The sequence below is a fragment of the Ammodytes marinus genome, assembly GCF_949987685.1.
Source record: "Ammodytes marinus genome assembly, chromosome: 15".
Taxonomy (NCBI): domain Eukaryota; kingdom Metazoa; phylum Chordata; class Actinopteri; order Uranoscopiformes; family Ammodytidae; genus Ammodytes; species Ammodytes marinus.
In genome coordinates this window covers 18,279,695-18,296,199 of record NC_137219.1, presented here as the reverse complement: position 1 = coordinate 18,296,199, position 16,505 = coordinate 18,279,695, and the positions used below count along the sequence as shown (strand labels likewise).

The following is a 16,505-nucleotide window of genomic DNA, read 5'->3' as shown; positions in this document are numbered from 1 at the left end:
AGATGATAGCATTGCAATAAAGCTAGCCATGATTGCTAACAGTGGTTACTAAGTATCCGCAGTATTTTGCCGTAAACATTGACAAAGGAATCAAGGATAGCGCACTTCAAAGATTGGGGGTAAATTAATGACAGCTGTCTATTTTCTCTGCAGTTTATGGGCTGAACTGTACCTTCAAACAACAGTCCCATTCTGAAGTACAGTCCAGCAATGAGATTTCATTCATATGACGACTGAAGCCGAACACATGTTTGATACTTGAAGGGCTTCCATGATAGCATTATCTTGAGCGATTTCAAAGTCTTCCACAAACCCCCACCCCCACCACCCTCTTTAACTATGTCATTACTCCTCTGTGGTGAGCGACTGGCTCGCAGAGACGGCTCGCTGCGGTGCAACAATCACATCCAGCTGCTGAGAATGGGATCTGACATGTGAAACCACCACACACGCGTGCACACTCACTCACACATGGTGATGCAACACACGCAAAAAAAAAACTACAAGGCATGGCCGCATATTTTGAAATATAGGAAAAACAATTGTTAAAGTCAGGAGCATTAACAGAAAGACATTCAGAGGGTGGAAAAAAAAGAAAGTTTTTCCATTCTCCGTTAAGAAGTTGGGTTTTTATTCCATTGGTATGTACTGAAATATACAAAACACTGACACCTGCCAATCCAGCGGCAACAAAGACAGGAAAAGGACAACAGGAAACGTACTCCCAAACACACCAATAGAGCAAACTACAATTTGTAGTAATATAAACTCCCACGTTACCCAAGTTGTAATTATACGTAGTTTCTACTATGTCCACTGTCCAGACAAAAGGGCTGTTGAAATGATCCAGACAATACAATAAACAAAGATATTGACACCAATATGTTGCTCAATGTAAAAAAAAAAAAAACCTAGGTTGTCCGCCTCTGGCGACGCAACACTTCAGATACCGAGAGAGCATCCGAATCACATATTCCAGAATCGGAGCGCTCAAAAAATCACATTCAAGAATACTGCAAAAGTACAGAAAGAGATACACAGAACTGCGATGCTCTGGCAGTTTTAGCCTCATGTTGAACAGAATAAAATTGGCTCCATTATTGCATTGATAGGGGTGTGATCTTGCAGCACTGAACACATTCACAATATTAATTTAGAAAAAGGAATCAATATTGATATGAAAAGTTTTTGCTTACATATTTGGTCAGGTTCTTTTGGTCACTTTCTCCAGGGGGAAAGTCAATAACCATTGGCTGCTAGCAACAGGTAATACTCTAACCACATGTTATCTGAAAATACCTGCTGAGGTTTAGTAAAGTAAACCGTAATTAAAGCAGCCATTGCCGTGTGAGTTGCATCAACTTTCTACTGATTCGGTTAGAACTTTTTGCGCCAAGGCCGGGTAGGCGGGCACTTGGGAACTGTTTGCTCTCCGTAGCAGCGAAAAGTGTTTCTATTCAAATGCTATGTTCAATAGTAATATAGTGCAAAACAAATCTACCACAATTACGCAATACATTAGAAAAACATACAAATATATACGTGATAGTTCCAGTTTCATGCCAAAGGACAGTCTCACAAACAGTTCGGAAATGAGGACAACACTCATGTGTTCTAAACTCTCCCGACTGTAAATCCCTTGTGAAAAAGTGCCCTTTACTCCTGGGGTAAGCTCTCTCTCTCTCTCTCTCTGATCTCCTTTCTCACATAAAGGACAGAGCCATATTATTACTCAAAGCTATCCAAAATGTTGTGTACATCATCTATACTGTTAAGTTTCACCTTGTGTGTTTTGGTTTGCGCATGTTCTTACAAATGAACCAGACCTCGAGCAAATCCATGGAATGTTTTGATACTGTGCAAAAAGAAGATGCAGACTCGTCTCTCCCGACAGTTTCTTAATGCATTTTTTCGTGGCGCGCGTCTCCACCTGCGTGCCGCTTGTAGCAGTGCATCGAGCTACAAATTCTGTCAGGTCCCCCCCCCTCCCCACACACACACACACACTTTTAAAGCCATCAGGAGAGCCATGCTCTACCTGATAGGCTTCTCTCTGTTTCTATAACAGTTCTGGAGGGGGAAACACCTGCCGCTCCCAAAAGCTTCATGGAAAAAACAATCCATGTCCTTAATACTTGGTGGTGTAGTAGTAAGCCCTCCGTGCCACTAGGGGTCCTCTTCCATGTCGTCCAGGTTGGGAGCCATTATAAAGTGTTTGGGGTAACCTAGACTGTGCTCGTCCGCGTACTCCTCCCAGCGCGCGTCGTCGCTCTCGTGGGTGATGTAGCGCTCGCCTCGCCGCGTCTCAAACTCCCTGAGGTCCAACCACGTCTGGTAGTCCTGAGGGAAAGAGACATGTCATTTTTTTTTAATTAAGTCAGTACAATGTAGACATATTGTAAAGTGATTGAATTACTTTTGCACCCTAGGCTTTTTTATGCTGGGTTTCACATTTATTTATAGACTTTCACAACACTCCTCCTAACATGTCTTAGACTTAGACAGACATGCCAGCAAACATTCCTATTCTGTTATTTTTCAATTGTTTTGATTTTTTTTTTTAAATAGCAGTTTGTATGTCCACAGGTTTTCAACATATGTACCGTATATAAATAGAAGGATGAGTTGTCAATGTTCCAGCTAACAAAATGTATTGATCGTGCAAATCACAAAAAGCTGTAATCAATGGATTTTGTCACTAATGTAATCATTCTTTTACTGACTTCTACTTAGTATAATTATGTTTTAATTCATTTTAAATGAACTACAGTTCCCATAATTCTGATGGGGTCGAAGCAGGAACTGTAATGTTGCCCTAGAGTCCGTGGTTAGGTTTTTTTCTTTACTTTATGTGAGTTATGACTCCAAGAAGAGTGAGTGGGACCTTTGATGAAAATCATAAGTTAATTGGGTTAAAGGGACAAGGGAAAATAAGCAGCTATGTCACCTGTAACCAGGGATGGCTGAGACACTTGTCCACGCTGTACCTCTTCCTCATCTTGACTTGGAGAAGATTGTTGATCAGATCCGTGGCTGTGAAAGATATAAATAATAAGCAAACCTTGTCAATCAAATGAACAATAGTCATAACAATTCATATTTAATCTCGCACTAACAGCACATTTAAGGAGGTGAATTTTAAAGGAGTTCTAGTGTCTGAGTCATCCAGATGAGCTGATCAGAAGTGCATAATAACTAGACCAGGTGTTACTGTAGTTGGCTTACTAAACCTTAGCAGCATCAACACTTTAGTCAGTTGTTTCACCTTGCAATATACTTCACGCTGTATGTGGGACGAGCAGCAGCTTGGGCAGTTTTGAAAGTGATTCATTTCAACCACAGACAAAGAAAAAGTAAGAGCAAGATCAGACGTGTAGGTGGTGGCGGGGGGGCGACATGTCTGAGTATCAGTTTGATATGAAAGTACAAGTGAAGGACAAGGGCCAAGGCTAACCAGTCAGATCGCATACATGCATTGAGGAAGATTTTTGCGAACAAACAAAAACGTTCTTCTTACCCTCCGCAGAGATGTCCTTCCAGGGCGTAGGCGGGTACATGAAGGCAGCATTCTGGATCTGGTCGTTAATGTCCTCGTCCTCATTGAAAGGGAAGGTGCCGCTCAGGCTGACGTACACGATGACTCCCACCGACCACATGTCTAAAGAGCGGTTGTAGCCTTTACTACGCAGCACCTCAGGAGCCAGGTACGCCGGAGTGCCAACCACTGACCGCCGGAAAGACTTCTCGCCAATGATACGGGCAAAGCCAAAGTCGCACAGTTTTACCTGTAAAACGACAGGCAAATAACGGTCAACATACTGTATATTCACACACACGCATTATGAACAAATGAAAGCATATACATTTGCACACATTTTTATTTAAATTATTTTTACCTGAGGAAACGGCTCTGCAGAGGCCAGTAGTACGTTCTCCGGCTTCAAGTCACAGTGAACAATGTTTTTGAAGTGCAGATGTCTCAACGCCACCAGGATCTGTTGCAAACAAACGTTAAGAAAAGCCCAGATTTAGCTCCAAAACAATCTGGATTACAAAACTGTAAACTCCAAAGTCTAAATGTTATAATGTATAAAGCATATGGTATTAAAAGGGGAGCTGTTTGTTTAATCTAGGCAGTAGAATCTATGGTGCTACCATATGGAAAAATAACAGCACATATAAGCATACAAATGACCCTTAAATACTTCCATCCTGACCAGTCCCCTTCACAAAGACCAAGAAGACATATGATCTCATCTCATCATCCCGTCTATATTCATGAGGCCTGGCGTAAGCTAGCGCTGCACGCATGTCTGCCCAAAACCACAGTACGCCTGACTCCCCCTATCCTGACCCGCACTTTGACAGAAGTCCTCTAGGCCACATCAGAGGCTAGCCGCGCCGCCGCAGCTAATGGGGCCGTCGTTAATAGCCCCGCTCCTGTTTAGGGACCCCCTGAATCCACGGAGGCCCCCGTAGCCCTGCTGCTGCTGCTCTTCTAATCAGGCCAAACAAGCCACGAGCACACTGCAGGCTATAATCCAGGGCCAGGGAGGAGGCCGCGGTGCCATGCAGCCTGATACCGTAAACAATTCCCCTCCAAAATCAGCTCACCACAAGAATAAACAACACAGGCCAAAGAGCTGGAGCAGAGGCCCGTGCTCTGTGGGCTAGCACATCCCCAAAGACAGGGGGGGAAAAGTGTTCAAATTATAGAAAATAAAACACCAAAACTAGCAAGAAGTGAAGGAATATGCCATGTAAAACTAAAAAGTGTGGGAAGGCAATGACACAATGCTGAATATCAGTTTATTTATGATCAGCAGCTTTCAGAGAGAATATAGTAACACTAGGCTATGGAGCATTCCAGTAAAAGCTATAGTGCCTAACTTTTTCTTATAAATGATTGTCTATTACATTCAAACCATTGCCAAATGAGTTGACCAAGCCTATCAGCTTCACAAAACTCTCTCTGTATTTCTCAGCATGGCAGCATTTTCATACTGGTGTGTTTCTGTTGCAGGAGCTCAAGAAGCGCCCAAGATTCTACTGCTAAGGAAAAAAAACCTGGACGTAGAGCAGAAGGTATAAATTCACAAACGTGATCTCTGAAGGCTTATTATCATGTAGATGCACCGATAGTGTTGTTTTAATTATTTAGAATTCCTCATGGGGGGCAACAGAAGTTACACACTATAGCTTTAAAGTCAGCATGTGAATACTGGAATCTTAATCTAAAAGATGGAGGAAAAGGGAAGAGAAAGTCTGTAACACTGACCTGTGTGACTAGGAACTTGGTGATGCGTTCAGGCAGTTTGCTCTTCTCGCTGGACAGAATCATCTCCAGCATGTCGCCGTGCAGCTTCTCCATGACAACGAACACCCGCTCCGGCGTCTCAAACATGCACTCCAAGTTCACGATGCCCGGGTGATGGAGATTCTGGAGGACAAGCACACAGGACATTGAGTTTACACCGATTCAGGAGTGAATGGGCAAATTTGAAAAAAAAGGACGCTGAATTATTTGCTCCACCGAGCACTGAAAAAGTCTGCAGCGTGTACTGTGGCTGCGTTCCAAATCGAATACTGTTACTTTTTTTTCTATTCTACATACTACAGCTGATCATAAAAAGTATCTAGTTAGCATGCAGTAGGCACAGAATTGGGAATTACTTTTACTTATTTATGTCATCATAACATCACGCCTTGAACTTGCCTCTTGCTTATATATCCGTGGCATTGCTGGTTGTACTCGAAAGCAATCAAAAAGCATGCTGATTTCCACACTAAAAGTCCCGACTGGATGTAGTAGGACATCTGAGTATTTTTAAGCATGCTGCACCCGACCACAAGAATTGGGACATCCTAAATATTTCTCTACCATACTAAATAGCAGGGAAGTATGGGTATTGGAACGCAGGGTGCGTGTAGAAAGGCTCCTAACAATGTCTCTCATACTTTCGGTATATACTATCATTTGGAACACCTTTATGATTTCATTTTGTGCTATCATTAGCCGATTGTGGTCATTACCTGTAGTATGGCCACCTCATTCCTAAGCTGGCTCTCCTGCTTGGTAGGAAATCGCATCTTGTCAATGACCTTGATAGCCACATCTCTCCCACTCTTTCTGTGTTTGCCTGAAATATAATGGGACATGGCAAAATGAATAACTTGAAACAAACTTTAATATAAAATGTAAGTGGTAGAATGTAAAAAAAAAGTCAAACCTACCTCCATACACGATTCCAAACTGGCCCGATCCCAGCACCTCATCAGAGAATATTTGGTATACTGAGGCAATATCCTACACACAGAGATAATTTGTTACTGTTGTGTTTTACTCTTGCTGCTTCAACCTTCACCTCATTTTCCATGCTGACACTGCTGGCACTGGGTTACAATTACATCATACAAAAAGCCCGGAATAATTGCCCTTCCAAAATGTTTTTCTGGTATTGCCAAATATTTATACATATTTATAAAGCTTTCACTCAATGCAGAAGTGGAACCGAGACGAGAAATCTCTTCACCAGAAAAGAAGCGGGTTTGAAGCTTCCCCATTTGTGCAGCGTTAAGGCTTCCCACTGGAGGTTTTCGGTAAAGAAACAGTTGGATACAATTTCAGATGTTTCTTTTACCGCAACAGCCACTTTAATAGCACATGAATGCATGTGTGTGCATACTGCGCAGGGAAATTGTGCAATAGCGCAAGAAAGAAAGAGGGCACACTCACCACATTCTCCTGGACCTGGCAGTTGGACACGGATATGCTGATGGACAGCTCCTCTGGAGATGAAAACACATGATGTTTCCACATTGAAAAACGCCACTTAACCAACAATGTATAAAGCAACCAGTGAATCTATTAAGTGATTATTTAAGTGATTCTAGTCATAGGTTGCTCAAACACTTATGTATATCATTTTCCACAACCTTCAAGCTTATCGCAGCTGCATGCAATGAGTCACAGACCAACACAATGAAGCGTTTTATTACACAATAAATTGGCTATAAATTTGATCTGATTTGGGGAGCTATGTGTGACTGCATGGTGCAAGTATGCAACGCATGTCATAACTGGGAATATGGACAGCCGCGGGGGCCCATTCTGCATACTAGCCAGCGGGATATAAAAGCCAGAGAAAAAAGCAAGGAGAAAACATGATGTGGTCATTTATTGAACGCTACACATAAACATTTAATTTTAAACACTGCTGTAATTTTGAATGAGAAGCTACCACATAAATGACACCATTATTTGCTGATTAAATATCATCATTATTAAATCAGTGGTTCATCTGCTGGTACTTAAAGAATCAATGAATCCAGATCATACGGATAAAAACTGTATGAAAATGTATTGTCATCCATCATTTGGTTTCGAAGGTGACTAATGAGTGTCTGGTTTAGCCTTTTGTGACTTCCTCATTTTCTAATGTCAAGTAATAAAGTCTCACAAGCCTTGGCTGGTAATAATAAGCATGACTCCCATGTGGATTTATAATCTACAAATCCATGAATAACCATATAACCTCTAATGTGAATTTTGAATTATGAATATTCCGTGGCTCAGTTTCTGCTAGGTCTTGTCAGTTAATTTACTACAAACAATGCTTTGCTTCCCAACATCACTTCCTTTACCCTGTTGACACTAACACAGGCTCTACCATGCTACTCAATGTTGAGGTCAGCTTTCAGTCAGTCATTCACATTATCAAGGAGAGCAAGACTATTAGTTTGTTGTGGCCCCGGTGGTTACAACCTTAGTTTCGTGTTGCGTCAGGAAAAACCCTGTGATATTTCAAATGATTACTGACCCGGGAAAACCCAACTCTTGTCTGATACAGAGTGACATTTAACAATGTATAATAATCATCCATTTTATTTAATTATTTTTAAAATCTGCCTTAATTTTAGATTTTCTTTTTTTGATTAAAAACATTCTATTAGTATTCCTTCTTATTTAGTTTATTTTTCACATGAATGTTTAAGTGCCATTTATTTCAATACATGATTGGTTCCCTAAGAAATATCACCTTTAAAGAAAAACTATTCTGGTTCTATTTCGAGTTATTTTCCCATTCCTTTCACAAAACAATGTTTTTAGCACAATGGCGCTATAGTCTGCTACTTACTGTGATCTTTGCCCTGGCCTGCAGCACTGGCCACACTGGGCTGAGGGGTGACGGGCATCAGGGCTTGTCTGATGGCCTTCTCCCAGCCCTGAGCCACCTCCATGCCCACTCCTGAAGCAGCCAGAGCCGGGCTATGGTAGTGACTGCAGTTGTTCTCCCCTACATAGTACACCATGGTGCCTGTGATGATCTCAAAGCAGTGTGGGTTGCTGCCCTGGGCCAGATGACTGTAGTCTCCTGACTGTTCCACCTGCAGGATCTCTGACAGAGGGATTTCCTATAGGGAGAAACGTTAAAAAAAGGGAACACTAAATGTTATATTCTACGTTTCTCAAACGAATGTCATTCAGACATTTTTTCATGAAGTCTGATTGAGAGCCGACGTTTGTTTTTCTTCTGTATATCTAAATGCCACTTTATTCCACAGAGTGTTCTCTACACGGTCGACCACTACACCTGAGGCGTAAACATATTTCATGGCGTAGACAAACAACACCTCGAAACATAGTGAACCATTGTGAACAGCAGATGGGACCAGAGCATGCAAATGCCATACCACATTTTCTACATAATCACCAACATGTATTATTTACATCACAAATACCTTTTGGAGGAAAGATAAGAAACTGGAGAAAAAAGAAAAAACACAAGATTTTTTTTTTTTAAAAGGTACAGAACTTTCTCATTGGATAATTTTTTTTGTTAAATTATGAATTATGAAAAAACCATCCAGGAATACATTTTCAGAATAAATAGAAAAGAAAAATTTATAAATGAATACAAATAAATGAATACAAATAATTGATCTCTTTACCAAGTCAACAAGTTTCCTTCTTACCCTAAAAGTAACACATTTTTCAAAACTAGATTCCACTTTTTTTAAGTTATTCATCTCACTTAAAAACAATTCAAACACAAGATTATTTAAGCCAAAAAATGTGCCAGCTAAACACTGTAAAGACAGATGCAGGCAGTAACACTCACACACTCCAAAAGTCTCCACGCTCGTTGGCTGTAATCACAGTGTTGATTATATAGTCCCAGCTCTAACTTTCTCTTTTACTCTTCTCTCCCTCTCTTATGAGCACACACTGAGAGGCCTGTCGCTGCACACTTTTAAAAACCCTGCCGCTTCCCCTTCCAACTCACACATTTAAATCAAAAAGAGGAGGGAGGATCGAGAAAAAAATACAAAAAATGAAGAAGAAAAAAGGCAGAAAGGTTCCAGCCAATGGGGGCTCATGGAGGCGCACGCTTGTCCCCTCGGCGTGGCTCACCACAGAGTATCAGATGAAGTGCTTGTGGTGAGCGGGGCCGGGTCACGTGAGCGCAGCCCGCGGCGGCTCAAGTGCTCTGGTTCCCCTGATTACAAGGCAGGGCCAGCCAGAGGCCCCATCTGAGCACGAGCTGCTGGCGCTACCGTTAGCCACCGAGAAGAAAGACAAGGCAACTACCGTTCCACTGCGGGGGTAGTGGTGTGTGGGTGTGTGTGTGTGTGTGTGTGTGTGTTTGATTGTGACAGGACTCAATCTGGCAGAGACACGAAGAAAGAAGCCCCCTCACCCCATTATAAAAAAGGTTTTCTTCAGAGGAAGCCACAAGTACAGGGGTCTCATCTTCAAACGAGCAGCCGTTATGGCTTCCAAATGGAGAAAATGGCTGCCATGCCCTGGCGAGTTGGCCACCACGCGACCGCCACTAATCAGATTGGAGGTATAAAGCAAAAGAAAAATGAGTGGGGAGGACAGTTGGCCACACTCTGATGAGCAGCAGGCTACAAACTTCAGGGAAAATGAAAGGAAAAAAAATGCCCAAGACGGACGGCTTCCCGGATACAAGAGCTAGTGGCATATGGAGAATCTGTGGTTTTCGGAGAAAGAAAACCCCCCTGAAGGAACCCTTTTTTCTACTATGTGTGCAGGAAAACCATGGAAGGTTATCTATCATGGATCAAACTCTGCTACTCTGAAGCATTGGGACAACAACTTTTGAAGCATGAAAAGAAAGGCATTTACAGCAAGCCTTCAATTAGCCTCCTGAAGGTCTTCTTAAACGTAGCCGAGTGCCAAGTTGATAATAAAGAAGGACCACATAAAGCCGCCAGTAAACACACCCCAAAGAGTCGGTCCCTGCCGCTGAGGTTTCCTCCCTGAGGCTTTAGTGGCATGGGGGGTGCAGGGTGTGACAGAGTCATTGGGAGAGAAGGGTAAAGGAATTTTTTATTTATTTGGTTTTGGCTTGTTTTGTTACAACTAGCAAATGAGGGAGGTCGCAAGAAATAAAGAAACAAAATGAAGGACCAGAGATACAGCTGCGTATCAAACCACCTTCTTCACTCACACACACACACACACACACACACACACACAGAGTGAAGGTGCTGACTTTTACACTGGAAACTCTGCCGCGTCCTACACACCACCCCGCTGCAACTCAACTCTGACCACAGCTCGAGGAGGTGTCAAAGTCTCTAAAACACACAAAGCGACACATACAATAAAATGATTACAACCCCCACTCTACACACACACACACACACACACACACACACACATGACCACCAACACACATGTGGAAGCCTTTACCTTGTAGTTCCCTCCCTCGGTCCTGTGTGTAATTACTGTGCTATTGAGCCCCCGTGGCAGAGTAATGACTGACTACAGCGCTGGCACTGAGTGAGAAGTGTCACACACTCTTCAACAAGTGATTTTTCATGTCAAACATTGCATAGGGTCGCTCACGCACACTGCTTTGCTTTGAAATGAATTTGAATGAAGATTAAAACTCCCCATTCCCCACAACATTTATTTTGACTTGTGTATCCCTATAGACTTTCATCAAAACCCCTTCGAAATGTCCCATCTGATAAGACAGCAGAAAAAAAGATAGTGACTGTGCTTTCACTTCAAGCAGGGAAGAGAGCCAAGCGAGAAGGTGAAAAACCACCGGAGGGGGTTTTCAGTTGACCGAGCTGACCTCAGGGTAGTGTACAGTACAGTTGCAACACGACAGCCCACCAAGCTGAGTCACAAAGCCACCGATGGTTAAGATGTATTTACATACCGCTCGTAAGTGTGGCAAACAACATAGTGAAATGACTTGCCCAGCATAACCACTTTTGAATCATAAGAAAGCAGTGCAATGGTACCTTATTAACACCAGGAGCTTCAATGGGGACTTTTACTATTACTATTGTAACAATCACTATTGTTCAAATTGTAATACTTGTCTGTTTCTATTGTAACCTGTGAAGCACCGGGTTTTTAAAGGTGCTATATACTGTCAATAAAATGATACTTATTCACTTACTTACTTTTATAAATATTATTCACCACAGACTCAGAAGCTGCTTGATTTTGAGACGGTTACATAAGTGCTACTGTGTGTTTGACGTGGAGGACCAGACATGACTTTTCACGGACAAGGCAGAGACAACATGCTTACTTTGTAGAACTTTGCCCCGGTGTCGTTCTGGAAGAGGCTCAGACTCTTGCTTTCTAGCCTCCAGAAGTGTCTCTTGCGCTGTCAAGAAATAGAAAAAATAAAAGGAACACACGTCAGTCCAAGTGGCAGAACACACATGACCCGACCGACATTACCTTACTTTAATGCATTCTTTTGTTTCATGAGGAAAATACCTTCTGACGCTGAATTCAACACATGTCAACAGCTTTTTGGAGAAGGAGTTTTCCCCAGCAAGCCCAGCTGAGCACAGCCCAGTTGAGACTGGGCTCCTCTGTTGGGCTTTTTAAGGGGTTTATCAGTCTTACCAGGTTGTCCCTGCTCGTATAATGAACCATCCAGCCCTCCTTCACCACAGTGGCACTCCGCCTTTTGGTGTGTTTGATGGACTGGACCACCCGCATCAGAGGGATGTTGCTGCTAGTAGAAGGGCTAGAGAACAGACACACACGCACACAAAAAAATTATTTTATTAAAAGACAATTCCTTACTCTTTTTAGCACTAAATATAATGAAAAAGTAACAGGTTCCATTTAAATTGACCTGTAGCCAGCTCATGAAAGCTTTTATATATTTGCTTTTCCTAACCACCACAGTGTCTGGTAGGTCTTTTTCCTGACAGAAATCCTGCACAGGAAATGATGCATTTTATGTTTGCAGCAGCAGCAGGACCACTGGAAATATAAAACGCATGCTGCTGGCGTAGAAATAAACACAGGGATCGGGCAGTTGGACCCGGCGGTTTCAAACACAACTGCAAAGCCTTCCGCTTTTGAATCGAGCTGGTGACCCTTGTTCCAAGTCTGCCACTTCTCCCTCTTGTTTCCTGTCACTCTTTATTGAGCTGTTCAATAAAGTCATAAAGGCAAAAAAAATACATATATATATAATAGCTTTCATGGCTTGGACCGCAAAGTAAACAGTGCCGTCTACAGTTCATGAACAGATAATCTGCAATGGCACCAAACCAGCCACAATGTTGTTGTTTTTCTATAAATGGCCACCGGATATGAAAAAACAGAAATGTCAAAACTGGTTATCCTCAAATGAAATCAAAATAATTTGTACCTAATAGTCTTGATGGGTTCTTCATCCTTCTCTCTATCCAATAAAGGAGAATCCATGTCGAACATCCTCTCATCTGGGGTGGTGGGTTCCTCGGGGTCGTCCAGTGAACGACCGCCATCCATATCGCTACTGTCCACCTCCATGGTATCCATGGTAGAGTCGGAGTCCAGGCCAGGGCTGGCTGGCTCTACAAATGAATTATGCAATTATTTAAAGAAAATGCAAACATCAGAGATATACAGTAGGCCACTGTCACTGCAAAATTGGGACCTAGAACTTTTACCTCCATTAAAGTCCACCTCCCCCAAACAGTCTCTAGGTACCTTTGAAGCACATCGCTTATGGCAGTTGAATCTGCAATCTGGAAGATGACATTAAAAATAATCACCCACAAGTTCTTCAAAATATATTAATTGTAAATATCTTTGAAACACACTCCTAAAGTCAGCGAATTTTGTCAGAATCAGTCAATATCTGATACTCTACCTGTCCATACTGTGCGTTATATCAAAATATATGTAGATAAACAGCCTAGGCTCTGTAAACGGGCAGGTTGCTATTTATGTTAGACCCCCATTGTTTCCATACCCCTTGTTCCCATACCTATTTACAGAGCATAGGCTGTGTATTAATAAACAACAGAATATTTTTTCAGTGCACACACAGTATGGACAGGTAGGGGATCGTGAGAAGATATTCACTGATTTAAATAAAAAGTGAATTTGACAACACGCGTTCTCCAGAGTGGCTGCCCACACCTTTAAATAAGTGTCCCTACCTTTACACTGCATGCCCTGGCGGAAGAGGCCCTTGAGCAAGCGCTTGCAGTACTGGCAGATGGTGGGACGGGTGTAGGTGTGGATGGCAAAGGTGTGCGGCACCTTGACACGCCCCAGCACCATCTTCTCCATCCAGATAGGCCTGCCGCTCCAGGACAGGATCCGCTTCCCCGCCTCCTGATGGGCCCTCTGCTGCGAGGGTCGGATGGGTGGTGAAACAAAGAGAGAGAGAGAGAGAGAGAGAGAGAGAGAGAGAGAGAGAGGACAGACATTGGGAGGAATTAAAAACCATATGCAGGAAGGAAGAATAAAGGAAGAACACCCTCAAAAACTTTGTTTCCACTAGGCGGTGTGGTTCGGTGTTATTTGCGTTTAAACTGTCAACAATTTGAAAGTATATTAAAATGAAGTTAACTTTGCCGCACCTATTTTTTTTCATTGGGTACCAAGCCGTCCCAAAGGGTCCCAATAGGATCATATGTGTCTAGGCAAGAGTGAATAGTCTTGTGTTAAAGAGCAAAATGTTCAGCTAGTTTAATGTGTGGCGTTGATGATAGGGATAAATAATGGCTTGGAAGTAAGAAGAGAAAGAAATCAGTGCAAAAGGGAGAAAGATATATGTCATACTGAGTTAGCATGACTTAGCGAAATTAGCGTGTTCCCAGTGGTCAAAAAGCGGTTGTTTAATTTGTCATTTTTTCTTACCACATATGCTCCGGTTTTCTATGAAAATATCAAGCACGCTGACAGAAATTGGAATGATCTTCATTTTCGCCAACAAGTGAGAATATACATAAACTTGGACTTTGATGGGCTTTCAACTTCATTAGCATAATTACATTTCCTGATGACCTTTTCGCGGGGGCACAGACGAGAGGGGAATAATTACGCCGTGAGTTTATGCAAAGAACACTTTCATGAAGCTACGCTGAGGATCTCTCCACAGAGCAATGCGCGGCTCAATTGAATTTTCTGCATCAGTGCTATTCCAAAACGGGGCCCAAGAGATTCAACCCCTTGGAAAAGAGCCACGTTTGATAAATTTAGACACGTTTAGCAGCGGCTGAGACAAAGCTTGCGAAGCGGCATGCCGGATTGACGGCCTCACATTCTTGGCCAATTCACCTGGCTTCTGGTCTGATTTAGGATGACGTCTTAACTCCGGCCAGATAATTTTTATCCGTTAGGATCAAGAAAAATCGTTACACCGGCTCCTTTTATTCAGAGGATAAACTGATATCGAAGTCTCGCCAACTTTTTTTCACAGTGCTTTTTGCCTAGTTTGGGTGTTTTTTTTCTATTGCTATCCTGGCTAGCATTTGCATTCAAGCGTCCACTAATCGGAACTCACCTCATCCAGGACGACCACGGCATTTTCGGCAGGTGCCGGACGGGGGACAGAGAGGGACGGTCCGGGCAGCGAGACATTGGACAATCGCCTCTTCTTGACACCCGTACAGTTATTTGGGATCTTAAAGGCGCAGCGCTTGTGGTAGTTAAGCCCACATCCTGAACACAGAAGAAAAAAAAACATGATATCAGTCATAAAAAACAAAGGTAGTATAAATGCTACGGACTATAGTACATACACCTGTGAGGTGAAAAGGGGGTGAACATATTTTCATATTCCACAAATCAGCCATATGACGAATTTGCTTGAAAAGACGAATTTATGACTATGCATTTTTGGCTGGTAAATAAATCAACTACTTAAGTTGAAGTCATAGTCAGAGATGACTTCTCATGCAGCCTCAATGACATGAAATATAAAGAGTATAATTCAAATTTGGTCCAACGGGGAGAGAAAAATGAAAGGCAAGCTCGGCATGCCATAATACCACTGGGATCTGAATGTCAAGCTTTCCACTGGCAACAGTGCCCGGACCACATCTTTCTTGTTTGCTTGTATATCTCTCTGATACATTGCTGGGGTCAGAGATGTGTTGTGTTTGAGCATTGTGCGTGCGATTATGTGTGGGAAACAGCAGGAAAGAGGCTGGTTTATCTCCCCGAAATACTGCAAAACGTCTTTGAGCAGGTGGTTAGCTCTAAGTCTTGGCAATGACACAGCAGGGTTCTGTTGAATTCAACAAGATGATGTATGCATAGTGTGTGTGTGTGTGTGTGTGTGTGTGTGTGTGTGTGTGTGTGTGTGTGTGTGTGTGTGTGTGTGTGTGTGTGTGTGTGTGTGTGTGTCTAACCTTCACATTTCAGCCCCTGCCGGACGAGACCCCATAGCATCTCCCCGCAATAGTCGCAGAAAGTGGGGGCCTTGTAGGAGTGGACATAGAGGGCATGGGGTCGGATCTGGAAGTCTTCAACTGTGGCTTGAGCTGGACACAATAAAAAAAGGTGGTAAATAATAAGATGACAACGTATTCAAAAAGACAGAGAACCCATTTACGATTTGTATTTTGCAACACTTTCACTCAAGATAAAACCAATTTCAAAGGCAATATGTTATATTGCACTTTATGTGTGTATGCAAATAAGAAAAACTAAATGTCATAGAACTGAGATTCCTTCTGCAAATGCTACAGTACAAAGCAAAAGAGAAACATGTCTGACTTCATAAAGGTGCTGTATGTGTGCTGTGTTAAGACAGTAGAGGGCGCCACATCTGCAAGCACCATAGACAGCCAAGCACACACATTTCAATTTCATCATTCCATGTGTCAAAGTGATAGGGCACACCCATAGGACACCAGAGAAATGGAGAATGATCCTGTTATATCAGTGCATGTTTGTGATCATGAACATAATGTATCAAAACCAATAGAGCTGTGGATATTATCTCCGTGTCTCTCTTAAGTGTTCCCACTATGCCTCTGTTGTTTTGAATCAAACAGACAATGTGAGCTCATTGTTGGAAGCAAAGTGTTATTTAATCAAGCCTGTGAATCATCAAAGATGTGAAGATGAGTAAGATGTGGAGGTGATTGCTGCCAAACCTGTGTGTGTGTGTGTGTGTGTGTGTGTGTGTGTGTGTGTGTGTGTGTGTGTGTGTGTGTGTGTGTGTGTGTGTGTGTGTGTGTGTGTGTGTGTGTGTGTGTGCGTG

The 16,505-nt window shown here is 42.5% G+C and overlaps 1 protein-coding gene across 1 annotated transcript in view; it reads right to left on the bottom strand.

The window, feature by feature from the left end:
• Window positions 1–643: 643 nt before the first annotated feature.
• The window catches only part of prkd3 (protein kinase D3), a 41,451-nt gene continuing 25,589 nt past the window's right edge, over window positions 644–16,505 (bottom strand). Inside the window, exons 4-19 of the mRNA XM_080041844.1 lie at window positions 15,649–15,780; window positions 14,799–14,956; window positions 13,447–13,639; window positions 12,952–13,029; window positions 12,669–12,855; window positions 11,909–12,032; window positions 11,583–11,660; window positions 8,139–8,415; window positions 6,737–6,789; window positions 6,235–6,307; window positions 6,034–6,140; window positions 5,279–5,440; window positions 3,897–3,995; window positions 3,518–3,785; window positions 2,948–3,033; window positions 644–2,340 (exon numbers count right to left, since the gene is read on the bottom strand). Coding sequence (XP_079897970.1) covers window positions 2,167–2,340; window positions 2,948–3,033; window positions 3,518–3,785; window positions 3,897–3,995; window positions 5,279–5,440; window positions 6,034–6,140; window positions 6,235–6,307; window positions 6,737–6,789; window positions 8,139–8,415; window positions 11,583–11,660; window positions 11,909–12,032; window positions 12,669–12,855; window positions 12,952–13,029; window positions 13,447–13,639; window positions 14,799–14,956; window positions 15,649–15,780 — 2,249 coding nt within the window. The 3' untranslated portion in view covers window positions 644–2,166. The remainder of the gene's footprint in view (window positions 2,341–2,947; window positions 3,034–3,517; window positions 3,786–3,896; window positions 3,996–5,278; window positions 5,441–6,033; window positions 6,141–6,234; window positions 6,308–6,736; window positions 6,790–8,138; window positions 8,416–11,582; window positions 11,661–11,908; window positions 12,033–12,668; window positions 12,856–12,951; window positions 13,030–13,446; window positions 13,640–14,798; window positions 14,957–15,648; window positions 15,781–16,505) is intronic.